Genomic DNA, 16,639 nt, shown 5'->3' on the forward strand with positions numbered 1-16,639 from the left:
CAAACTGATATCCCCAGTCCTCACTATCGAGGCATGCCGCTCTCAATTGGGCGCAGACCTGATCCAAAAGTAAAAAGCGAGACCGAGATAATTGCACCGATACGACACGAACTCGTGCCGGGAGGCCGAGCGGCGCGGCTCGACTACAGTCTGAAACGAGTTGCAATTCGAGAGTTGGTTCGTCGAGCCGGCGCACAACCGCATGCGTTTTGATCCGCAAGGCAGCACACGGGCAAAGTTGGGGTGTCGTGGATTTCCGGCTGGGGTATACTCGGTGCGGGTAGCCCGATGGATGGGACTGCGATGGTCTGCGGTTCGAAGCTTGGTCTGCTTGATTTGGTTGGGAGGGTGGAGGTATTGTACCTGAGGTGAATTGAGCAGCCCAGCGTCAGGCGAACGATGGATTGATGCAGCACCAAAGTCAACAGCTGGTCAGTGATTGTTGGCTGCCTCTTGTCAAGTTCCCCAGGTGAGGTTCCGTCTACCTGGTCAGGTTAATAGGCTGCGTGGGTTAGAACAAGGGTTCGTCTGCATGAATGGCCGCCTGCCATGCAATCTGGCTGTGGAGTGACCCCACGCACGGAAACGTCCCGCTCGGGCCCTTGGCAAGTCCCCCACGTTAGGTGCGTTTTAGCTCACTACTGCGGTACAAGTACAGTGTCATTCCTTGCTGTGGTATGTGAATACGGCTCTGTAACGGTGCCTGTCATGGCCGTCCAATTGGCTTTATCATTGACTAGGCAGGAGAAGCAGATAATGAAAGGAGGCGGACATCCGTAAGAACAGAGATCTGTTCAGTTCTGGGGTAATTACCATACATGTTTGTGTTTGATTGTCCTGGGAACGCACCGTCTGTTCGGTCAATGCCGTAACCCATCCGCAATCCAGGGCGGCCTAAAGGATAACTACGTACTGCATGCGGTTGAGACGAATCGGTATGGTAATCATTGTAGCAAACCGTTCCAACAAGCCGTGTGTACCTTAGCTGGGCGTTGAGGAACAAACGTCCGCTTGTGATCGATCCCGGCACTTCACGTTCAGGAAGCTTTCTTGGGAAGGGAGGTTATTTACAGAGTACTAAGTGAAACAGTCAGCAGACAGGGTTGCTCCTCTAAAGGTCTGGCGGGGCCCCAAAAACGCGTCTCCAACGGCATCAACGCGTGCGCCTCTTCTCCCAGTAGTCTCGCATTGCCGATGCCCCATATGCCACCACCATGCCCAGGTACATCGGATGTCATTTTCGAAACACCGATATTGGCTTCTAACATGACTATAGAGAAATAATTACCATTCAGGCCGGCCAGTGCGGCAACAGCAGTCAGTTTTTATCCCTTGGGCAGCCACCCCAAACCCACCACAGCACAGGACTAATACAATGACGTTACAAAGTCGGCAGCCAGTTCTGGCAGCAGCTTTGTCAGGAGCACGGCATCAGCCAAGACGGGAATCTCGAGGACTTTGCTACAGAAGGCGGCGACCGCAAAGATGTTTTTTACTACCAGAGCGACGACACACGATACATCCCAAGAGCCATCCTGATCGATCTCGAACCACGAGTACGTCACTGCCCAGATTCATGTTAGGCACTTTTTGTTAGTTGAACTGCCGGCAGTCACTAAGATGTACCTCAGGTCATTCATGGCATCCAGACAGGGCCTTACCGAAACATATACAACCCTGAGAACTTCTATGTGGGCAAGAGCGGCGTGGGAGCCGGCAACAACTGGGGCGACGGGTATCAGACGGGAGAGTCGGTGCATGAAGAAATAATGGAGATGATCGACCGAGAGGCAGATGGTAGTGACTCGCTCGAGGTGGGTATCCGACACACCGAGGCATTAGCTACAGGCCCAGCTAACAAGCTGCCAGGGCTTCATGATGCTGCACTCCATTGCAGGCGGGACGGGGTCTGGGTTGGGGTCGTTTCTTCTGGAGCGGTTGAACGACCGGTTTCCCAAGAAAATCATACAGACATACTCAGTCTTTCCAGACACGACCAACTCGGGCGACGTTGTTGTCCACCCCTACAACAGCATGTTGACCATGAGGAGGCTCACGCAAAACGCCGATTCGGTTGTTGTTCTCGACAACGGAGCCCTCGCGCACATCGCCGCCGACAGGCTACACCTCCAAGAGCCGTCGTTTCAACAGACCAACCAGCTCGTGTCGACCGTTATGTCGGCCAGCACCACCACGCTCCGATACCCGGGCTACATGCATAACGACCTGGTCAGCATCCTGGCGTCGCTCATTCCCACGCCGCGATGCCACTTTCTCATGACCGCCTACACGCCCTTCACGGGCGACCAGGTCGAGCAGGCCAAGACAGTCCGCAAGACGACCGTGCTCGACGTCATGCGGCGGCTGCTGCAGCCCAAGAACCGCATGGTGTCGACCGTCCCGGGCAAGAAGAGCTGCTACATCTCCATCCTCAACGTCATCCAGGGCGAGGTAGATCCGACTGACGTGCACAAGAGCCTGCTGCGCATTCGGGAGCGTCGCCTCGCCACCTTCATCCCATGGGGCCCCGCCAGCATCCAGGTGGCGCTGACCAAGCGCAGCCCGTACATTCCCATGGCCCACCGCGTGAGCGGGCTCATGTTGGCAAACCACACCAGCATTGCCACGGTACGTAGCATAGAGAATCCCTTCTCTCTATACTCCGCCCCACTCTTTGTACATGGGACTCACTCTTTACATTCTAGCTCTTCAAGAGGATATTCAGGCAGTACGAGGGCATGCGGAAGCGGAATGCTTTCCTGGAGGGGTACAAGAAAACGACACCCTTCTCTGACAACCTCAGTGAGTTTGACGAGGCGAGAGAGGTGGTGGCGGATCTCATCGCCGAGTATGAGGCGGCTGAAGACGCGAACTACCTGAACCCAGACATGGGCGAGCAGGCGACATCCGCTGAAACGGACAAGAGGCTGGGTTAAGGCGGTGTTGTGGGTACAGCTTGAGGATATAGCGTACTGGGCTACTGGTGTTGGGGACTCCGCTCTGGGAAATTTGCGACAGGCGCTGGAATGAGTGTTATGATAACGGCGTTTAGGAGCACAACCATGCCGGCAATGGCGGGCTCTCCTGCATTGACCATCATTTTACGGAGAGATCATGATTCCTACCCTTAAAAACAACATGGCTTCAGACGACCATTCATGGTCCACGTTGAGAGTTGGTGTTAAGGCAGGCGAAGCTTGGCTTGAGATGATCTCTCCATGCCCACTCCCAAATACTGATACCGCTCACCAATATCCGCGAGCCACTCCATCTCGACGTAGTCCAACATTACCAGCGCCACGCCTCATCATTATCATCAAGAAAGAAATAAAATAGCCAGGCATCGGCATACTGTACAGCCCAACCGCATTTTGCTCGGGCGTCTTTAAAACCGTATGTACAGAATCGGCACAAGAAGGGGACGGAAAAAAAATGGATGTCGGCAAGAGGAAACCATCTTGCCAACCGACTTCTCCCCTATTTCTTCTGGGAGTCTGCTTTTCCCAGGCCGTCCGCCTACTTAACAAGGCCCATAATATTTCCCAGCCCTATAAGCAACCCGCCCTTCCCCCACCGCCAGTTCAACCCCATCCACCAAAACCCTCCTCTTACTTGCGGTACCACATCCTCGTGATCTTGGTGTTCCGCATCTTCCTCTGCAGCTGGAAGATGCCATACATGAGCGCCTCGCTCGTGGGCGGGCAGCCGGGGACGTAGACATCGACCGGGACGATCCGATCACAGCCGCGCACGACACTGTAGCTGTAATGATAGTACCCGCCGCCGTTGGCGCACGAGCCCATGCTGATGACCCAGCGCGGGTCGGGCATCTGATCGTAGACCTGGCGCAGCGCGGGCGCCATCTTGTTGGTCAGCGTGCCCGCGACGATCATGACGTCCGACTGGCGCGGCGACGCGCGGAAGATGATGCCCAGCCTGTCCTGGTCGTATCGCGGCGTGGAGAGGTGCATCATCTCGACGGCGCAGCAGGCGAGGCCGAACGTCATGGGCCAGAGCGAGGACTGCCGGGCCCAGTTGGCCATGATGTCGAGGGTTGTGCTGAAACATCACGCCTTGTGGTTAGCACGAGGACATGTAATCGTGGATGGATGTCGGTTGGGGGAAACGAACAGCGCGTATTGTACCAGCCCCTTGGTGCCCTCCTGGCTGGGAAGCGGAACCTCCTTGCGTTCGCGTCTGGCGAGACCGAGCCCGGCGTGTGGCTGGACGGCGCTCGCCGCATCGTTGCGGGATGAAGATGAGATGGCGGCGGCAGCACGGAAGGGGACGAGTGAAGTCGTTAGCCGCGCTGTGCAGGTATATCGACTTGTCAGCCTCAATGGTCTCTAGACAAGGGGGAGGCGAGACAATGCGTGAAATGGTCTCTGGGGAACGGGAGAGGAAGTCGGCGACAAACTCACCTCGCAGGGCCAGCGAGGCGCCTGTCCTCGCAGAAGAAAGCATCTCGAGATTGTGTATGTCCGAAGCAGGACTGAGAGGAGTGGAGAGGTGGCAGTCGTCGCGAGTAAAAGCGCCTCCCCACGGCGGCAGTTGCAAGTTGATAATCTGATCGCTTTTCGCCTCTTGAACACACGGGCCAAATCCTTGAACATTGCACAAATAGGAGCTACATTATTGGTCAACGATAGAGGGTGCCCCACAGAGCCTCCTCTGCCCGCCAACCCTCCAAAGTACGTCACTGGAAAAGCTGAGTGGGAAGGACGGGAGGTTTAGCTCCAGGTGTTGGTGACATGGACGTCGCGGAAGTGTCTTGTCCATCCGTTAAATTTTCTTTTGTCACATGATTTTTCAAAAAGATTGTTGATTTCAGAAGACCAACCGATGTGTGCTGGACAACGGCACTGCTCTCTCTCTTCTAGAGTCGCCGTTGGACTGTCACCAAAACCGGGGACCTTAAAATACATACACCTTACATGGCTACCTCACAGTTTGAACGCACCGCTGTTCTGCGGCCCTATCTGGTCGACCACCTTCTTGCCGTCCAGGCCTACCACCTCGCCCTTGCGGTTGATAACCTTGACGCCGCCCTTCTTCAGGTCACTAATCGTCTCGCGCTGCGCCTGGGCCTTCTTGCTGACAGACTTGTTCGCGTCGACGCCGCCGGCCTTGCGGATGCGTTCCTTCTCGCGCCTGCGTCTCCGCGCCTTCTCCTCGCGGCTCATCTCCTGCTTGGCCACCGGCAAGCCGCTCTTGGTCACCACCTCGCCCTTCTCGGCCGTATCCTTGCGCGGCGCGTACACCTCCTGCGGCGCAATCATGCTCTTGCCGCCAGCCACGCCCTGCGCAGTCGTGGGCTGTGCGTCCTCCATGGCGACCGTGGCCACATCGGCAACGACCGTGAGAGTCGGCGCGGCGGGTTTGGGCTTGTAGTGCCAGCTGCTGAGCGCGTCGAGCTTGGCGCTGATCTCCTTCCACGTGTTTTTTATCTCCTCCTCGTCGCGACGGAGCTTTTCATCTGCCTGGCTGACGTAGGCGTCAGGATTGGCCTTCTTGATGTGCTCTTCTTCGTAGATCTCGGCCAGACTCTGCTTGCCCTTGGTGTCCTCGACGTCGACAAGACCGCGCCGGGCATTGGTAGGATTGCCCAGTGTGTCAGGGCGCCTGCGAAGCACCTCGTCGAATTCGTCGGCGAGGATGCGGCGCTTGATAACTTCCTCGATAGACTCGGACACTTCTTCGGTGATGACGGGAACAGGCTTTCCGACATGCTCGAAGTCCATATCCTCTTCCAGGAGCGAATTGACTGGCCGATCGGCGGCAGCGGCCTCGCCGGAAAGGGTCCAGGCCCGCTTGGCCACCAATTCAGCCTCGAGCTTGCGGATTTCCTCTGCTATCTTGGCTTGTCTCCGCTCGTGGGCTGAACGACGCGACTTGGGGTCGCCAGCCGAGACGTTTGACAAGGCGTCCTCGGAATCTGATTTCTCCGACAGATCATCAAAGAGATCACGACGAACATCGTTTTCAGCTCGCTCGATATCAGCATCGTCTGGCCTTGAGGGCTCTGGTAGGCTCGGGCGCTTCTTGAAGCTGCCCGGCTTCTTTTTTTTCTTCGGCGGGGCAAAGAAGTCTTTATAGTAGATGTCGTTGGCGGTGAGGTCGAGGCCCATGTCGTTGATATCATCCTGTAGGTTCCCCTCTTCCTCCTCGTAGCTTCCGCCGTCCAGGCCTTCCAGGTCCTTTTTGCTAAGTGCGGAACCAAGTTCGCCCTCCTCCATCTCTGACTCGTCCTCGTCATCCTCATCATCTCCTTCCTTGCGAGACTTCTTCGCGGAGAAGGGATCCGCATGCCAATCGATTGACTCTTCGTCGTCGAGATGGTCCGTGTTCGGATCTCCGCGAGCATCCTGGTCCTCGAACCATTGTGTCTGCTTGTTGAACTCATCTATTGAGAAAAAGCCGTCGTTGAGACCGTTGGGATCCTCGACCAGCTCGTCTTCGCGCTCGTCATCGTAATCATCTTCGCCCTTCGCTTTGCCATCCGCTTCATCTGCAGCATCCTCATTTTCTCCCTCGTCGTATTCGTCGGAGTCCTCCTCCTCGTCCTCTTCAGCCTCGAGGTCACGCATCTCCTCGTCTTCGTTCCCAAAACTTGCGCCCTCATCGTCTGACTCCTCGGAGTCGCCATCACTGGCAGACTCGTCCTCCTCCGAGCCCACCTCGAGCCCATCTTCGCCGAGCTCAATGGCCTTGGCATCCTCCACCTCCTCGCCCTTGAGCAGCTGGACCTCGTCACTGTCTTCCAGTTCTCCGAGGAGTTGAGTAGCCTCGTAAAGCGCGCTTGTAATGATCATTTTGGCCTGCTGCCACACCTGACCCGTCTCGAAGCCGTTAATATGGAGCTTCCTGATCTTCAAGACAGCCGACTTGTCCTGTGTTCCATCCCGCTTCCGCTTCTTGCCGGCTTTCCGCAATCTCTGCTGCTGCTGATCGGCGATCTGGCCGGCCAGCGCGTCCAGGGTTTCCTTTGCTAACTCGAGGGATCCATTCGGAAGCAGAGGCGACGGGCAGAGGAAAGCGTGCCGGTTGGAGGGGACAGTCGAGTCGAGGAACACCGCGACGGCCGAGTCGCTCTGGGGTTGGGTGATAGCTTCGGCCATGGCTGGGGCGTTCGTGAGGGTATGCGATGTGGATGTGAGGGAGGATGTTGTGCTGCCCGTCCCCGCCATGCCTTCTGGTGTTGCGCGTTTGCTCAGCTCAGACGCCATAATCCCATCGCAGACTGCATCCGACGTTGCACGATTTTCGGTCAAAAATTTCGGACGGTCTGAGGACAGACTCCACTCCTGCCGACAAGATTAACCAATAACATGAAGGCCGTGAGCAAGGTGGATCCGAGCTTTCAAGCGGCAGTAACTTTGTTCCCGTGTTCTGTGGCTGAACGGCCACCAACACCCCGAGTCCCGACTTATTTTCCATTCTGCTCTCAGGGTCTCACTGTCGCGACATCGGCTTGTCCCTGGAAGCTCCAGTACAATATTGGAGACAACTTGAACTTTGAAATGTACGACAAAGAACAAACCCGCCTTCGACTCGCGCGGAGGCAGAAGACTCAACGCATGCTCAATGCCCTGCAAAATTTAAGGTACTGGTACGCAGCAGGGAATACGGAGCACTGGGTATTGTGCGAGTTCGAACCATGAGCCGGATTGTTGATGACGAGGATGACAGAGGAATGAATCTAGAGTGTAACTCGAACTCATCCATGGGAACCCAACAGCTAGCTTGAGGTTAGCAAGATGCATTGAAGTTGATTGTACCCGTCACAAACTCCGAGCACCTCATTTATGGTCAAGGCGTTGTTTCCATTTGTTGGCTCTGGTGGTAGTCGTGCCATCTTTCGATTTTGCCCAGCCTCGGTGCCAACAGCACTCTTCTTGCCCGCTCTCCAATCTCTCCATTTTCGGCAACATGATCCTCCAACCCGACACCGCCAGTGTCTCGTGGACCAGGCAGGACCCTACGCACGAACCTTCCATCCTCCCTTTCGTCAATGGAGCCTCCATGCTGCGGCTTTGAGTCAAGTGCGCATCGATAGTCAGAATCATTCGTTCTTCATTGCCAAAACAGCTGCTTGATCGGCGTAACTCAGACCCTCTGACAATTCCTGTTGCACTTTTTGCCCTCCACTTACCGTACCATGCAGCTGCTTCCGCTGTTTCTCCGAGACCCCATCATCCCGGACGTTGGCCCGTCTGTGGCCGGGGGCACGGCGGGGCTTCGGTGGGTTGATCACGCGAGAGCCTTCCTCTTCGACAACGACATGGTCGTGACGGGAGCGGCAGCCGATTTGCGCCGATCACATCGACAGGCCTCCGTCTGTCCCCCCGGCGTCTGATTGCCAAGTCCAAACAAGTTCGGTTGGGGAAGAGTCGCGGGCCACCCCAGCTCGATCATGGGAACCGGTCTTGACTCCAGAATATCTCTAATGCAGACAGCCTAACAGGTAGCTCAGGCAACGCCTTCCATTTACTCGTCCTTCTTATCTACGAATATGAAACGCCACAAGAATCACATGGCCCAGTCATCAGCCAACTGCAGCAACTGAAACCTTACCTGAGTTTATCGAGCCCAGGTGGTGGCTGTCTGCACGTGAGCACTTGCCTTGCTGGTCCGGATTCTTTAGAAGGCTCAATCAGTTATGTCGGCCCTTCTTGGTAAGTTCGTACCGGCTCAATTTTCAGAGTAGCATCGTGTGTTTTCTTCAAGTGGCGGGAGACGCTTCTGGGAGATGCGAGCAACCAACTATTGACGAAGCAAAGGGAAGAATCTTGCGGCCTCCCTGCAGCAAATACGGGCCTGGCTGGAGAAAAGCTTCATCCCCCCCGGCCCCGAAGCTTGCCAACTCCTGATCGGTCAGCATCCGCGCAAAAAACGACGAGGGCATTCCCTGTCTACCGTTGCATCGTCACAGCCCAAGGTGAGCAAGTTGCGAGGGTCTCGGAATCACCAACCGTGCATGTCTGCATGCAGTCCAATAGTGAGTAGCCGTAGTGAGCATCCGTAGTGGACAATACACGGTGTGTAATCAATAGTCTGGACACTTTCCGCCTGGCCTCGGGTAAAGAACTCTTGCTGTTGCATTCTTCCGCCGCGTCCCTGATGTCGCAGGATGTCACCTTGGTGGATACGGAAGATGGAAGTTCGGTAGCCACTCAGAGGCGGCTCTGCACCCACGTGGCTGTTAGACGGGCCTAACAGCTGGTGGTCAACATCCGGCCTATACATCATGGCCTGTTTCGATGACGGTCGACAGGGAACAGGTTATGCGGCCTCATCAAGGCCGCGAGCGGGTCTATCCGGCTACAGTCGAGAATGACGAGATAACGATTAACAGAGTTCGCTTCCTCGTAAATTTGCTACCGGAAACTGACGAGTTTTGCAATTTGAGGGCGCGCAACGGGCGGGAGACAATCTGGAGGGCCACTTGATTCACTTCTCACCGGAACTCGAACGCCATTGGAGTGGCAACATCATCAGATTTACCATAGCCATCAGAGCGGGGAAACCGGAGACTAGGTAAGGTAGACGTCTATCCTCCCGTCAGCAGCCAATGACAAGAGATACGTTCTGTGTGCAGAACTGCAGCAAAGCCACTTCTCTGCCGGGGTGCTCTTCTCCTATCCACATGATGTGCCAATGCGTCCTGAGGTAAGGTAGTGAAGTCTACTGAGAGACGCGTGATGATGTCGGTGCGATTGCCGAGTCCCGAAGCGAGTATCATGGCTTGTCTCAGCCGCGGCGGAGGGAATACAGTGTTTCTCTCTGCGACTCGGACGAACCTCAAGAAGTCGCTTGAGAGGGTCTGGTCCAGTGGGGTTTCTACAGGAGCCCTGTGGCGGGGTCTTGTTGCGGGACAGACAATGGCTGTTGTAAACCGGCTCAGCTCGATGCGGCGGCCCACCCCGATGCATGTGCCTGCCCAGACCAAAGCGAGCCAAGCGACTAACAAACAAGAGCCCCACCAACAGGTACCATCTTTGTATAATTCCACTATGACACCGACAACCAGTTGTTCGCCTCCTGCCCATCGTCTTGTTTCAAATAGGCACTGCAACCCCCCACTGGCAATAGGCGAATTCGCTAGCACTCAGGAATAGCGTATTTGTTTCGAAGCGAATAATCCAAAGCAGGCCACATCGCAGGAGCCAATGCCACAACTATAGACTGCTAATAGCCATTACTTGCCGTTATACCACGCGTTTGTCCACCCTAGTCGCTATTGTCGTCGTTGTACCCTCGACCTCGGAGGACCAAATTGTGCTTGTACAACAAGCGAATCGCAGGGAATGAAATACGGAGAGCAGTTCGAGAAGGAGTCGGTACCGCAATGGAGCCTTCGTAGGTCCCGATGTCTCACCAAAAAAGGAGTCCAATGCCGAGGTGGCGGTTGCTGATCTCTCATGCACCCACGTTCCAGATAACATCGACTACAATTCACTGAAACATCACATCAAGGCTCACACAACCAAGGACCAGGCTACAGCAATAGCCATCCCCGGCCGTCCGAACACCGCCCTCGCCAAGTTCGAAGATGAATTCTACGCCGAGCTGTGCCGTCAACACGACCGGGTCGACATGTTCGTGGTCAGCAAGGCCGACGAGCTCGCAAGGCGGTTACGTATGTTCCTGGGTTGGCTCATCGAGGAAATAAAGTTGTCCAACTGACCAAGTCCTCCAAACGTGACAGAGCATCTCTCGGGTCAGATACACCGGCTCATCCTTCGCTGTGCGACCTCGGGACCGGACCGCATATCGCTGAAGAAGCGGCAGCGATTCGCCAAGTACGAGCAGACACTCTTGCAATGCGGCAACGACATTAAGTCCCTCGAGCGCTTCGTCAACGCTCAGGTGGTTGCCTTCCGCAAGATCCTCAAGAAGTACAGGAAATGGACTGGTTCGTCGACACTTGGCGCCCGTTTCAAAGAGGCCATCCTGTCCCACCCCAAAAGTTTCACAAGACTTGACTTTTCCCAGCTGCGATCGCAGTATGATGACCTGTGCCAGACATTGCATGCTGCGTTGCCAGTGGACCTTCCGAATAGCACGGACTGGTCAGCACGCGAGCCCAGATCTTCCCGCCAAGCCAGCGCGCAACTCTCACCAAGCGAGACGATCGTCGCTACAGAATCGCGGCCTACTGTTGGCTACTGGAACGAGTACGAATGCGGCAGCGAAGCCGGCGACTTTGACCGCAACGCCAACGACGAATACGCCATCTACATCGACCCAAATGAAGACAGCTTTCCTGGGATCAAAGCCTTCGGCGAGTTCTTCTCCAAGCCCATTCACAGCCTGACCGCATGGATCTCGCCCCGTCCGAGACGCACCAAGGGCGACAGCACCGCTGCGGAACCGGAACGCAGGCGCCTCCTCCCCAACCACCATGACTCGGCCGCGTACGGCACAACCCGCTCGCCCCCAGCAGAACCGAGCTACTTCTCCACCCCACCGGGCGGGGCCGTCGCGGCCAGCAACGCCACGACCGCTGGCACCGAAACCGACCTGGACACTCCCTTCCCCTCCAACCGGCAGAGCCGGCGCAGCTCCTTCACCGGAAGGAACAGGGGGTACACATCCTCGTCGGACGAGCAGCCCTTCTTCCCGCCGGGCTACAGCGCGCACTACGCGGCGGGTAACGGCTACGGCGAGTATGCGCTGCCGAGCCTCACGGAGCAGCGCATGGCGCGGCACCGCGAGCGGATGCTGCTGTGGGCGACGTGGGGGTGTTTCGGAGTTGCGTTTGTGCTGATGGGGATTGCCGCCGTGCTGATCGCTGCGGGGCGGCACAAGATGCGGGTCGAGGTGGATGCTGGCGTGACGCTGGGTATCATGACCAGTCTCGGGCTGGCGTGCGCAGGGCTGTGCCTGACGGGGTCCAAGAGGGACAAGCGCGGGTTGCTGGGTAGGTTGGCTGTGTGGTTTGCTTTTGCGGGGGTGTGTGTTGTGGACGGGGTGCTGTTGGTAATGGTGATGGGGAATGCGAGGTTATGATGAAGCGCTGAAGTTGGGTTTCTTTCTCTTTCTGCTGGGATAGTCCGGGGCCAGGATAGTATACCGGGCTATCGGTCACGCTGGTATCAGCAAGGTTGTTATATGGACAGCTCTTGGGGACTTCTGTCAAGTTATCAGCAGACAGGGAACTCTCTCGCGGTCGTTCGGAGCATTAGGCGGGCAGTGTACAAGACGGCAGCATTTGCGACCTAGCAATAGGAACCCATGAATAGATCACGAATTATCAATGACATAGTAAATAGGTATATACATATCTGCAATCCTCATTCGTGCCCTCCGTCCCGCCTGTAATGGAGTGCTTACCAATATGGAGCGATACATGTCAGCGCTACAGGCCATGTTGCTCGACTGTGGCACAAATCTTACCTACCAACTCGGGCAGTATCTTACTCGTCACTAATCATTTGAAGTCGCTGCGTAATACAAGTTGCCTGTTAGTCGGCTCCAGTTATGTCTTGGTCAGACGAGCTGACTTGTAAGGGGAATGTCCCCGCATCAACTCCCCTCACACACAAACTACACACCCAGCCCATCAAGAAATTGAGATTCCGCGGAAAGGAGCATACAAGCATAAAATGGTCCACCAAACCAGAAGCAAACTCACGGCCCTGTTCCCGCACGCCCAGCATCCCGTCATCATCAGCGCCCCCATGCTGGGCACGGCCAACAGCACCCTCGCAGCAGAAGTCTCCAAAGCAGGCGGCCTCGGTATGCCCACCCTCCCTTACCTTTCCCTAATTCATCACACTCACTATATCATAACCAACTTACCCTTTTCATTCTGATCACATCACAGGAATCATACCCGCCGGCTTCGACTTCACCCCTTCCTCGACGCACCTCACCACCCTCGACAGCGAACTCTCCGCCGCCCGCACCAAACTCAACATCCTCCCCACTGTTTCCAAATATGATGATCCCTTACCCGTCGGAGCAGGCTTCATCCTCTCCCACCCTTCCTTCCTAACTCACTTCCTCACCACCGCCCTGCCCCTCCTCCGCGCCAACCGGCCCGCCGCGGTATGGCTTTTCGCTCCGCGGGCAGACGACGTTGCCTCGGGCGCTGTTCGGACTGCTATTGCCGCGCTGAAGGCGGAAGGATTTGTCGTCATGTTCCAGGTCGGTACCGTTGCGGCGGCAAGGCAGGCCGCAAGGGACGGGGTTGATGTGCTTGTGTGTCAGGGGGTGGATGCCGGGGGCCATCAGTTTGCGGGCGGGGCCGGGGTGGTGAGTTTGGTACCTGAGGTGGTTGACATGTTGGCGCAGGAGAGGGAGGAGTTGGGGTTGGGGGAGAGGGAGGTGGTGGTTGTTGCGGCGGGGGGCATTGTAGATGGGAGGGGCGTGGCGGCTGCTTTGGCACTTGGTAAGTTCTCTTGTGTGTGTGTGTGTGTGTGTGTGCGAATGGTGGGAGATACTGATAAGGAGTGATGGATTTGTTAGGGGCGGAGGGGGCTGTCATGGGAACTAGGGTAGGTGATCTGCTTGTCGAAATGGGGTTGATTGAGCGTGGTGACGGAATGCTGAATAGAGTTCAGTTCACCGTTGCTGAGGAGGCTTGGACGCCGGAGTTTCGCAGGAACCTCATCCTCGAGACGAGAGACGGGGGGCCTGCCACTGTCAAGTAAGCGCCACTGACTGTGGGAGGGGGGAATTGATGGCTCACAAGTCTTAGGACCCCCGTCCTCGATGACATCCAGGGTACTCCCATTTGGTCCGGCATCTATGACGGCCGAGCTCTGGCTGGAAAGTCCTGGCAGGACCACGCTGCCGGCATGCCGCTGGAGGAGAACAGACGGCTGTTTAAGGAGGCCGACAAGGCGGGCGACACGTCGCGGAAGATCACTTGGGTGTGCGTAGCCTCGAATATTACCCACGAGTTCGCTGCTGCTAACGAACAATCAGGGGCACCGGTGTTGGCCTGGTGAAACGAATTCAACCAGCAGCAGATATCGTAAGGGAGGTGCGAGGTGATGCCCTCAGACGGATTCGGGGACTGCAGTCTGCTAGTTAAAAGAAACGCAAGACCAGATCCCTTCATTCTACTGGTTTCAAGAACCTCTACAACTCAGTCCTGGTTTGTTGTTTATCATGAAACTTTGTTAGTTACTATGATTCTTGTTCTACTTTTAAATCTTCTTCACTTGCACTTTCTTGTACTCTTTCTTTTATTCCCTCCTCCACTTTATCTTCGTTCTCCTCTCCCTTCTTCTCTTACTATTTATCCTCCTCTTCCATGTCTTTCACTTACACTCCTTACTCTCCAAATTCTTACTTTCCTTAGATCTAACTTATAATTTATCTCCAGGTGGTTGGCCACCATGTACCACTCGAACGAAGAAACCAGGGCTGTACTGTAACCATCTCTAAAAGCACCTCTAAATTTACTTACCGCTACAGATCCTCCTTCACCTCATCCCCTGACTCTACCTCCCTCTGGTAAACCTTCCTCCCCCCGATCCACGTCTCCCTCACCTTCAACCCCCTCAACTCCTCCTTCCCCACACCCCCAATATCCTCATCCAGCACGATCCAGTCGGCAAATGCTCCCTCCAGAATCACCCCAGCCCTCCCCTCCAGGAACGCGCCCCTGGCCGCGCCCTGCGTAAATCCATCCAAAGCCTGCTCCAAGCTCAAGGCCTCCTCAACATGCCACCCCGCCTCGTGGCCCGGCGGCCCAGATCCCGTGCGCGGGCTCTTCCTCGTCACGGCCGCGTAGATACCTTCGAACGGGTTCGGCGGCTCGACGGGGAAGTCGCTCCCCAGGACGGGGTGGCTATCCAGCAGCGAGCGCATGCGGTAGGCCTCGGAGCGCGTGCGCTCCTCGCCGAGGCGGCGGGTGACGTAGGCCATGTCCGAGGTGGCGTGGGTCGGCTGGATCGAGGGGATGATGCCCAGCGCGTGCATGCGTTCTTGGTCGGCCGGGTGGATGGTCTGCGCGTGCTCGATGCGGAAGCGGTGGCGGGCCTGGCAAGCCGAGAGGTTTTCTTGGTGGGAGTCCGGGCAAAGGTCTTTAAGGGCGGCCTCGAGGGCGTCCACGGCGAGCCGGTTGGCTAGGTCGCCGATGGCGTGGATATTGACTTGGAACCCGGCAGCCGACCAGGAGCGGGCAAGAGAGGTGAGAGTCGAGGCGTTGACGAGGAGAGAGCCGGATGTGTCCGGGCGGTCCGAGTATGGCTCGATCATGGCGCTGCCCCAGCTTCCGAGGGCGCCGTCTGCGATGGTCAGTCTGGATATTAAGTAAACGGAAAATAGGGAATCGACTGCCTACCTGCAAACAGCTTGACGCTCCTGACCGAAAGCATACCCTCCGGATGCTCCAGCTTGGATGCCTCGTCCGGACAAAACGTGTTCCTCCGCGAGCATTCCACCATTGCGTACACCCTGAGCGACCAGTCCTCGGTCCGGCTCATCTCGTCATACATGGCGATGTCCACCGGCAGCACGCCCGCGTCATGTATGCCCACCAACCCAACCTTGTGCAGCTCCCTCATGGCCGACGCCACAAACGTCTTCTTCCGCTCCTTTCTTGGCTTCGGCCACAGCGACGTGACCAAATCCATGGCATTGTCGCAGAATACTCCCATCCCCGGCGTCCTCACAATCTCACCGCCAGGCACCTCCTCGGGCAGATCCGGCGGCAGCAAATCTAGCACCGCCTTCGACACCCACGTACAATGCACATCCACCCGGTCCAGCATGAAGTACTTTCCCCTGAGCACCTCGTCCTCCTCCAGCAAATCCTACGAGCCACAGTCAGCACGCCGAACTCACCACATATGAATATTGCAAAAAATAAATAATAAATAAATAGATAAAAAAGAAGAGAAGGAAAGAAACGGGGAATACCTGCAGCAAACGGCGTCCCGCCCATGGTCATCTGATCCCACCCGATCCCCCTCGCCCACTCCGCCCTGGTTCCCACGCCAGGATTCACCGCCAGATACGCCCGCAGCCGCCTCCTCACCTCATCCGGAGAGTTGGCTCCAAATAAGTCAGCCGAGTGCAGGAACTCGCCGTACTGGATCAGGTGGCCGTGGCCGTCCCATAGACCGGGGAGGACATGGCCCTTTCTAATTTCAATCTCCCCATGCCGCTCGACTAACTCCGCAAAGGAAGCAGTTGTGGAAGAAGAGGAAAAGACGCTGGTGAATTTCCCATCTGGAGACACCGAGAAGCAGTTGACTTTCTCGTCTCTGTTGTTGTTGTCGTCGTCGTGGACGATGGCGGCCGTGCGGACGGATTGGTAACAGTATGTTTGCACCGCACCTGCATCATTGCCCACGGCTGCGGCATAGCTGTTGTGGGGTGATGAGGAATAGCTAAAGACGCGCCTGGGAAGGAGGCGGGGTTGTAAGGTCAGGACGACGGCGGCGCCGCCTGCGAGGAGGAACAGGCGGAGGCCCCAGCGGAGGGCTGGGGAGGATGAGGAAGAGGACATTGGCTTGTTGCTGTGACTGGTGTGCTGTTAGTATTGGTGGATGGTAGAGAGGGAAGACTTTGATTGTTCGAGTGCTCACATGAAAAAATGTACTGACTGCTTGAAATGTTATGACCCAAATACAGAACGAAGGGCCGGACCGACAAATCCACAAACAGAAGTTACGAA

General features: G+C 56.3%; 5 protein-coding genes across 5 annotated transcripts; 3 read left to right on the top strand and 2 right to left on the bottom strand.

The window, feature by feature from the left end:
- The first annotated feature begins 1,061 nt into the window (after positions 1 to 1,061).
- Positions 1,062 to 3,204, top strand: N657DRAFT_640566 (tubulin-domain-containing protein). The gene is made up of 6 exons (XM_062791992.1): positions 1,062 to 1,222; positions 1,277 to 1,317; positions 1,390 to 1,556; positions 1,632 to 1,814; positions 1,870 to 2,628; positions 2,706 to 3,204. Exons 1-6 carry the CDS (start codon positions 1,215 to 1,217, stop codon positions 2,934 to 2,936), a joined length of 1,389 nt encoding a protein of 462 aa, XP_062650474.1. The 5' UTR covers positions 1,062 to 1,214; the 3' UTR covers positions 2,937 to 3,204.
- Positions 3,205 to 3,608: 404 nt separating this feature from the next.
- On the bottom strand, positions 3,609 to 7,118 carry N657DRAFT_630685 (uncharacterized protein; the record flags this gene model as incomplete). The annotated part of the gene is made up of 4 exons (XM_062790996.1): positions 3,609 to 4,059; positions 4,132 to 4,309; positions 4,422 to 4,604; positions 4,961 to 7,118. 4 exons carry the CDS (start codon positions 7,116 to 7,118, stop codon positions 3,609 to 3,611), a joined length of 2,970 nt encoding a protein of 989 aa, XP_062650475.1.
- Positions 7,119 to 10,050: 2,932 nt separating this feature from the next.
- On the top strand, positions 10,051 to 12,264 carry N657DRAFT_640570 (SPX-domain-containing protein). The gene is made up of 3 exons (XM_062791993.1): positions 10,051 to 10,359; positions 10,439 to 10,639; positions 10,709 to 12,264. The coding sequence occupies exons 1-3, from the start codon at positions 10,308 to 10,310 to the stop codon at positions 12,010 to 12,012; spliced, it is 1,557 nt and encodes a 518-aa protein (XP_062650476.1). The 5' UTR covers positions 10,051 to 10,307; the 3' UTR covers positions 12,013 to 12,264.
- An 84-nt stretch (positions 12,265 to 12,348) lies between these two features.
- Positions 12,349 to 14,433, top strand: N657DRAFT_610680 (inosine monophosphate dehydrogenase). Its single transcript, XM_062790337.1, has 5 exons — positions 12,349 to 12,741; positions 12,830 to 13,418; positions 13,562 to 13,654; positions 13,706 to 13,882; positions 13,936 to 14,433. The coding sequence occupies exons 1-5, from the start codon at positions 12,609 to 12,611 to the stop codon at positions 14,042 to 14,044; spliced, it is 1,101 nt and encodes a 366-aa protein (XP_062650477.1). The 5' UTR covers positions 12,349 to 12,608; the 3' UTR covers positions 14,045 to 14,433.
- On the bottom strand, positions 14,376 to 15,984 carry N657DRAFT_173425 (amidohydrolase 3). The gene is made up of 3 exons (XM_062786079.1): positions 15,880 to 15,984; positions 15,302 to 15,773; positions 14,376 to 15,245 (listed from the first exon to the last, which is right to left on the bottom strand). The coding sequence occupies exons 2-3, from the start codon at positions 15,729 to 15,731 to the stop codon at positions 14,425 to 14,427; spliced, it is 1,251 nt and encodes a 416-aa protein (XP_062650478.1). The 5' UTR covers positions 15,732 to 15,773; positions 15,880 to 15,984; the 3' UTR covers positions 14,376 to 14,424.
- Between the last annotated feature and the right edge of the window lie 655 nt (positions 15,985 to 16,639).

Source organism: Parathielavia appendiculata (genome assembly GCF_033297405.1).
Source record: "Parathielavia appendiculata strain CBS 731.68 unplaced genomic scaffold N657scaffold_2, whole genome shotgun sequence".
NCBI classification, from domain to species: Eukaryota; Fungi; Ascomycota; class Sordariomycetes; order Sordariales; family Chaetomiaceae; genus Parathielavia; species Parathielavia appendiculata.

Excerpts from the sequence above, each read along its gene's own strand:
- N657DRAFT_640566 (XM_062791992.1), top strand. Across the intron at positions 1,318-1,389 it reads CGGCCAGTGCGGCAACAGCA|TCGGCAGCCAGTTCTGGCAG; the intron begins GTCAGTTTTTAT and ends GACGTTACAAAG. Across the intron at positions 1,557-1,631 it reads TGATCGATCTCGAACCACGA|GTCATTCATGGCATCCAGAC; the intron begins GTACGTCACTGC and ends GATGTACCTCAG.
- N657DRAFT_640570 (XM_062791993.1), top strand. The coding sequence starts at position 10,308 with ATGAAATACGGAGAGCAGTTCGAGAAGGAGTCGGTACCGCAATGGAGC. Across the intron at positions 10,360-10,438 it reads GGTACCGCAATGGAGCCTTC|ATAACATCGACTACAATTCA; the intron begins GTAGGTCCCGAT and ends CCCACGTTCCAG. Across the intron at positions 10,640-10,708 it reads CGAGCTCGCAAGGCGGTTAC|AGCATCTCTCGGGTCAGATA; the intron begins GTATGTTCCTGG and ends CAAACGTGACAG.
- N657DRAFT_610680 (XM_062790337.1), top strand. The coding sequence starts at position 12,609 with ATGGTCCACCAAACCAGAAGCAAACTCACGGCCCTGTTCCCGCACGCC. Across the intron at positions 13,655-13,705 it reads GGGGGGCCTGCCACTGTCAA|GACCCCCGTCCTCGATGACA; the intron begins GTAAGCGCCACT and ends CACAAGTCTTAG. Across the intron at positions 13,883-13,935 it reads TCGCGGAAGATCACTTGGGT|GGGCACCGGTGTTGGCCTGG; the intron begins GTGCGTAGCCTC and ends ACGAACAATCAG.
- N657DRAFT_173425 (XM_062786079.1), bottom strand. The coding sequence starts at position 15,731 with ATGCTGGACCGGGTGGATGTGCATTGTACGTGGGTGTCGAAGGCGGTG. Across the intron at positions 15,246-15,301 it reads GAGCGTCAAGCTGTTTGCAG|ACGGCGCCCTCGGAAGCTGG; the intron begins GTAGGCAGTCGA and ends TGACCATCGCAG.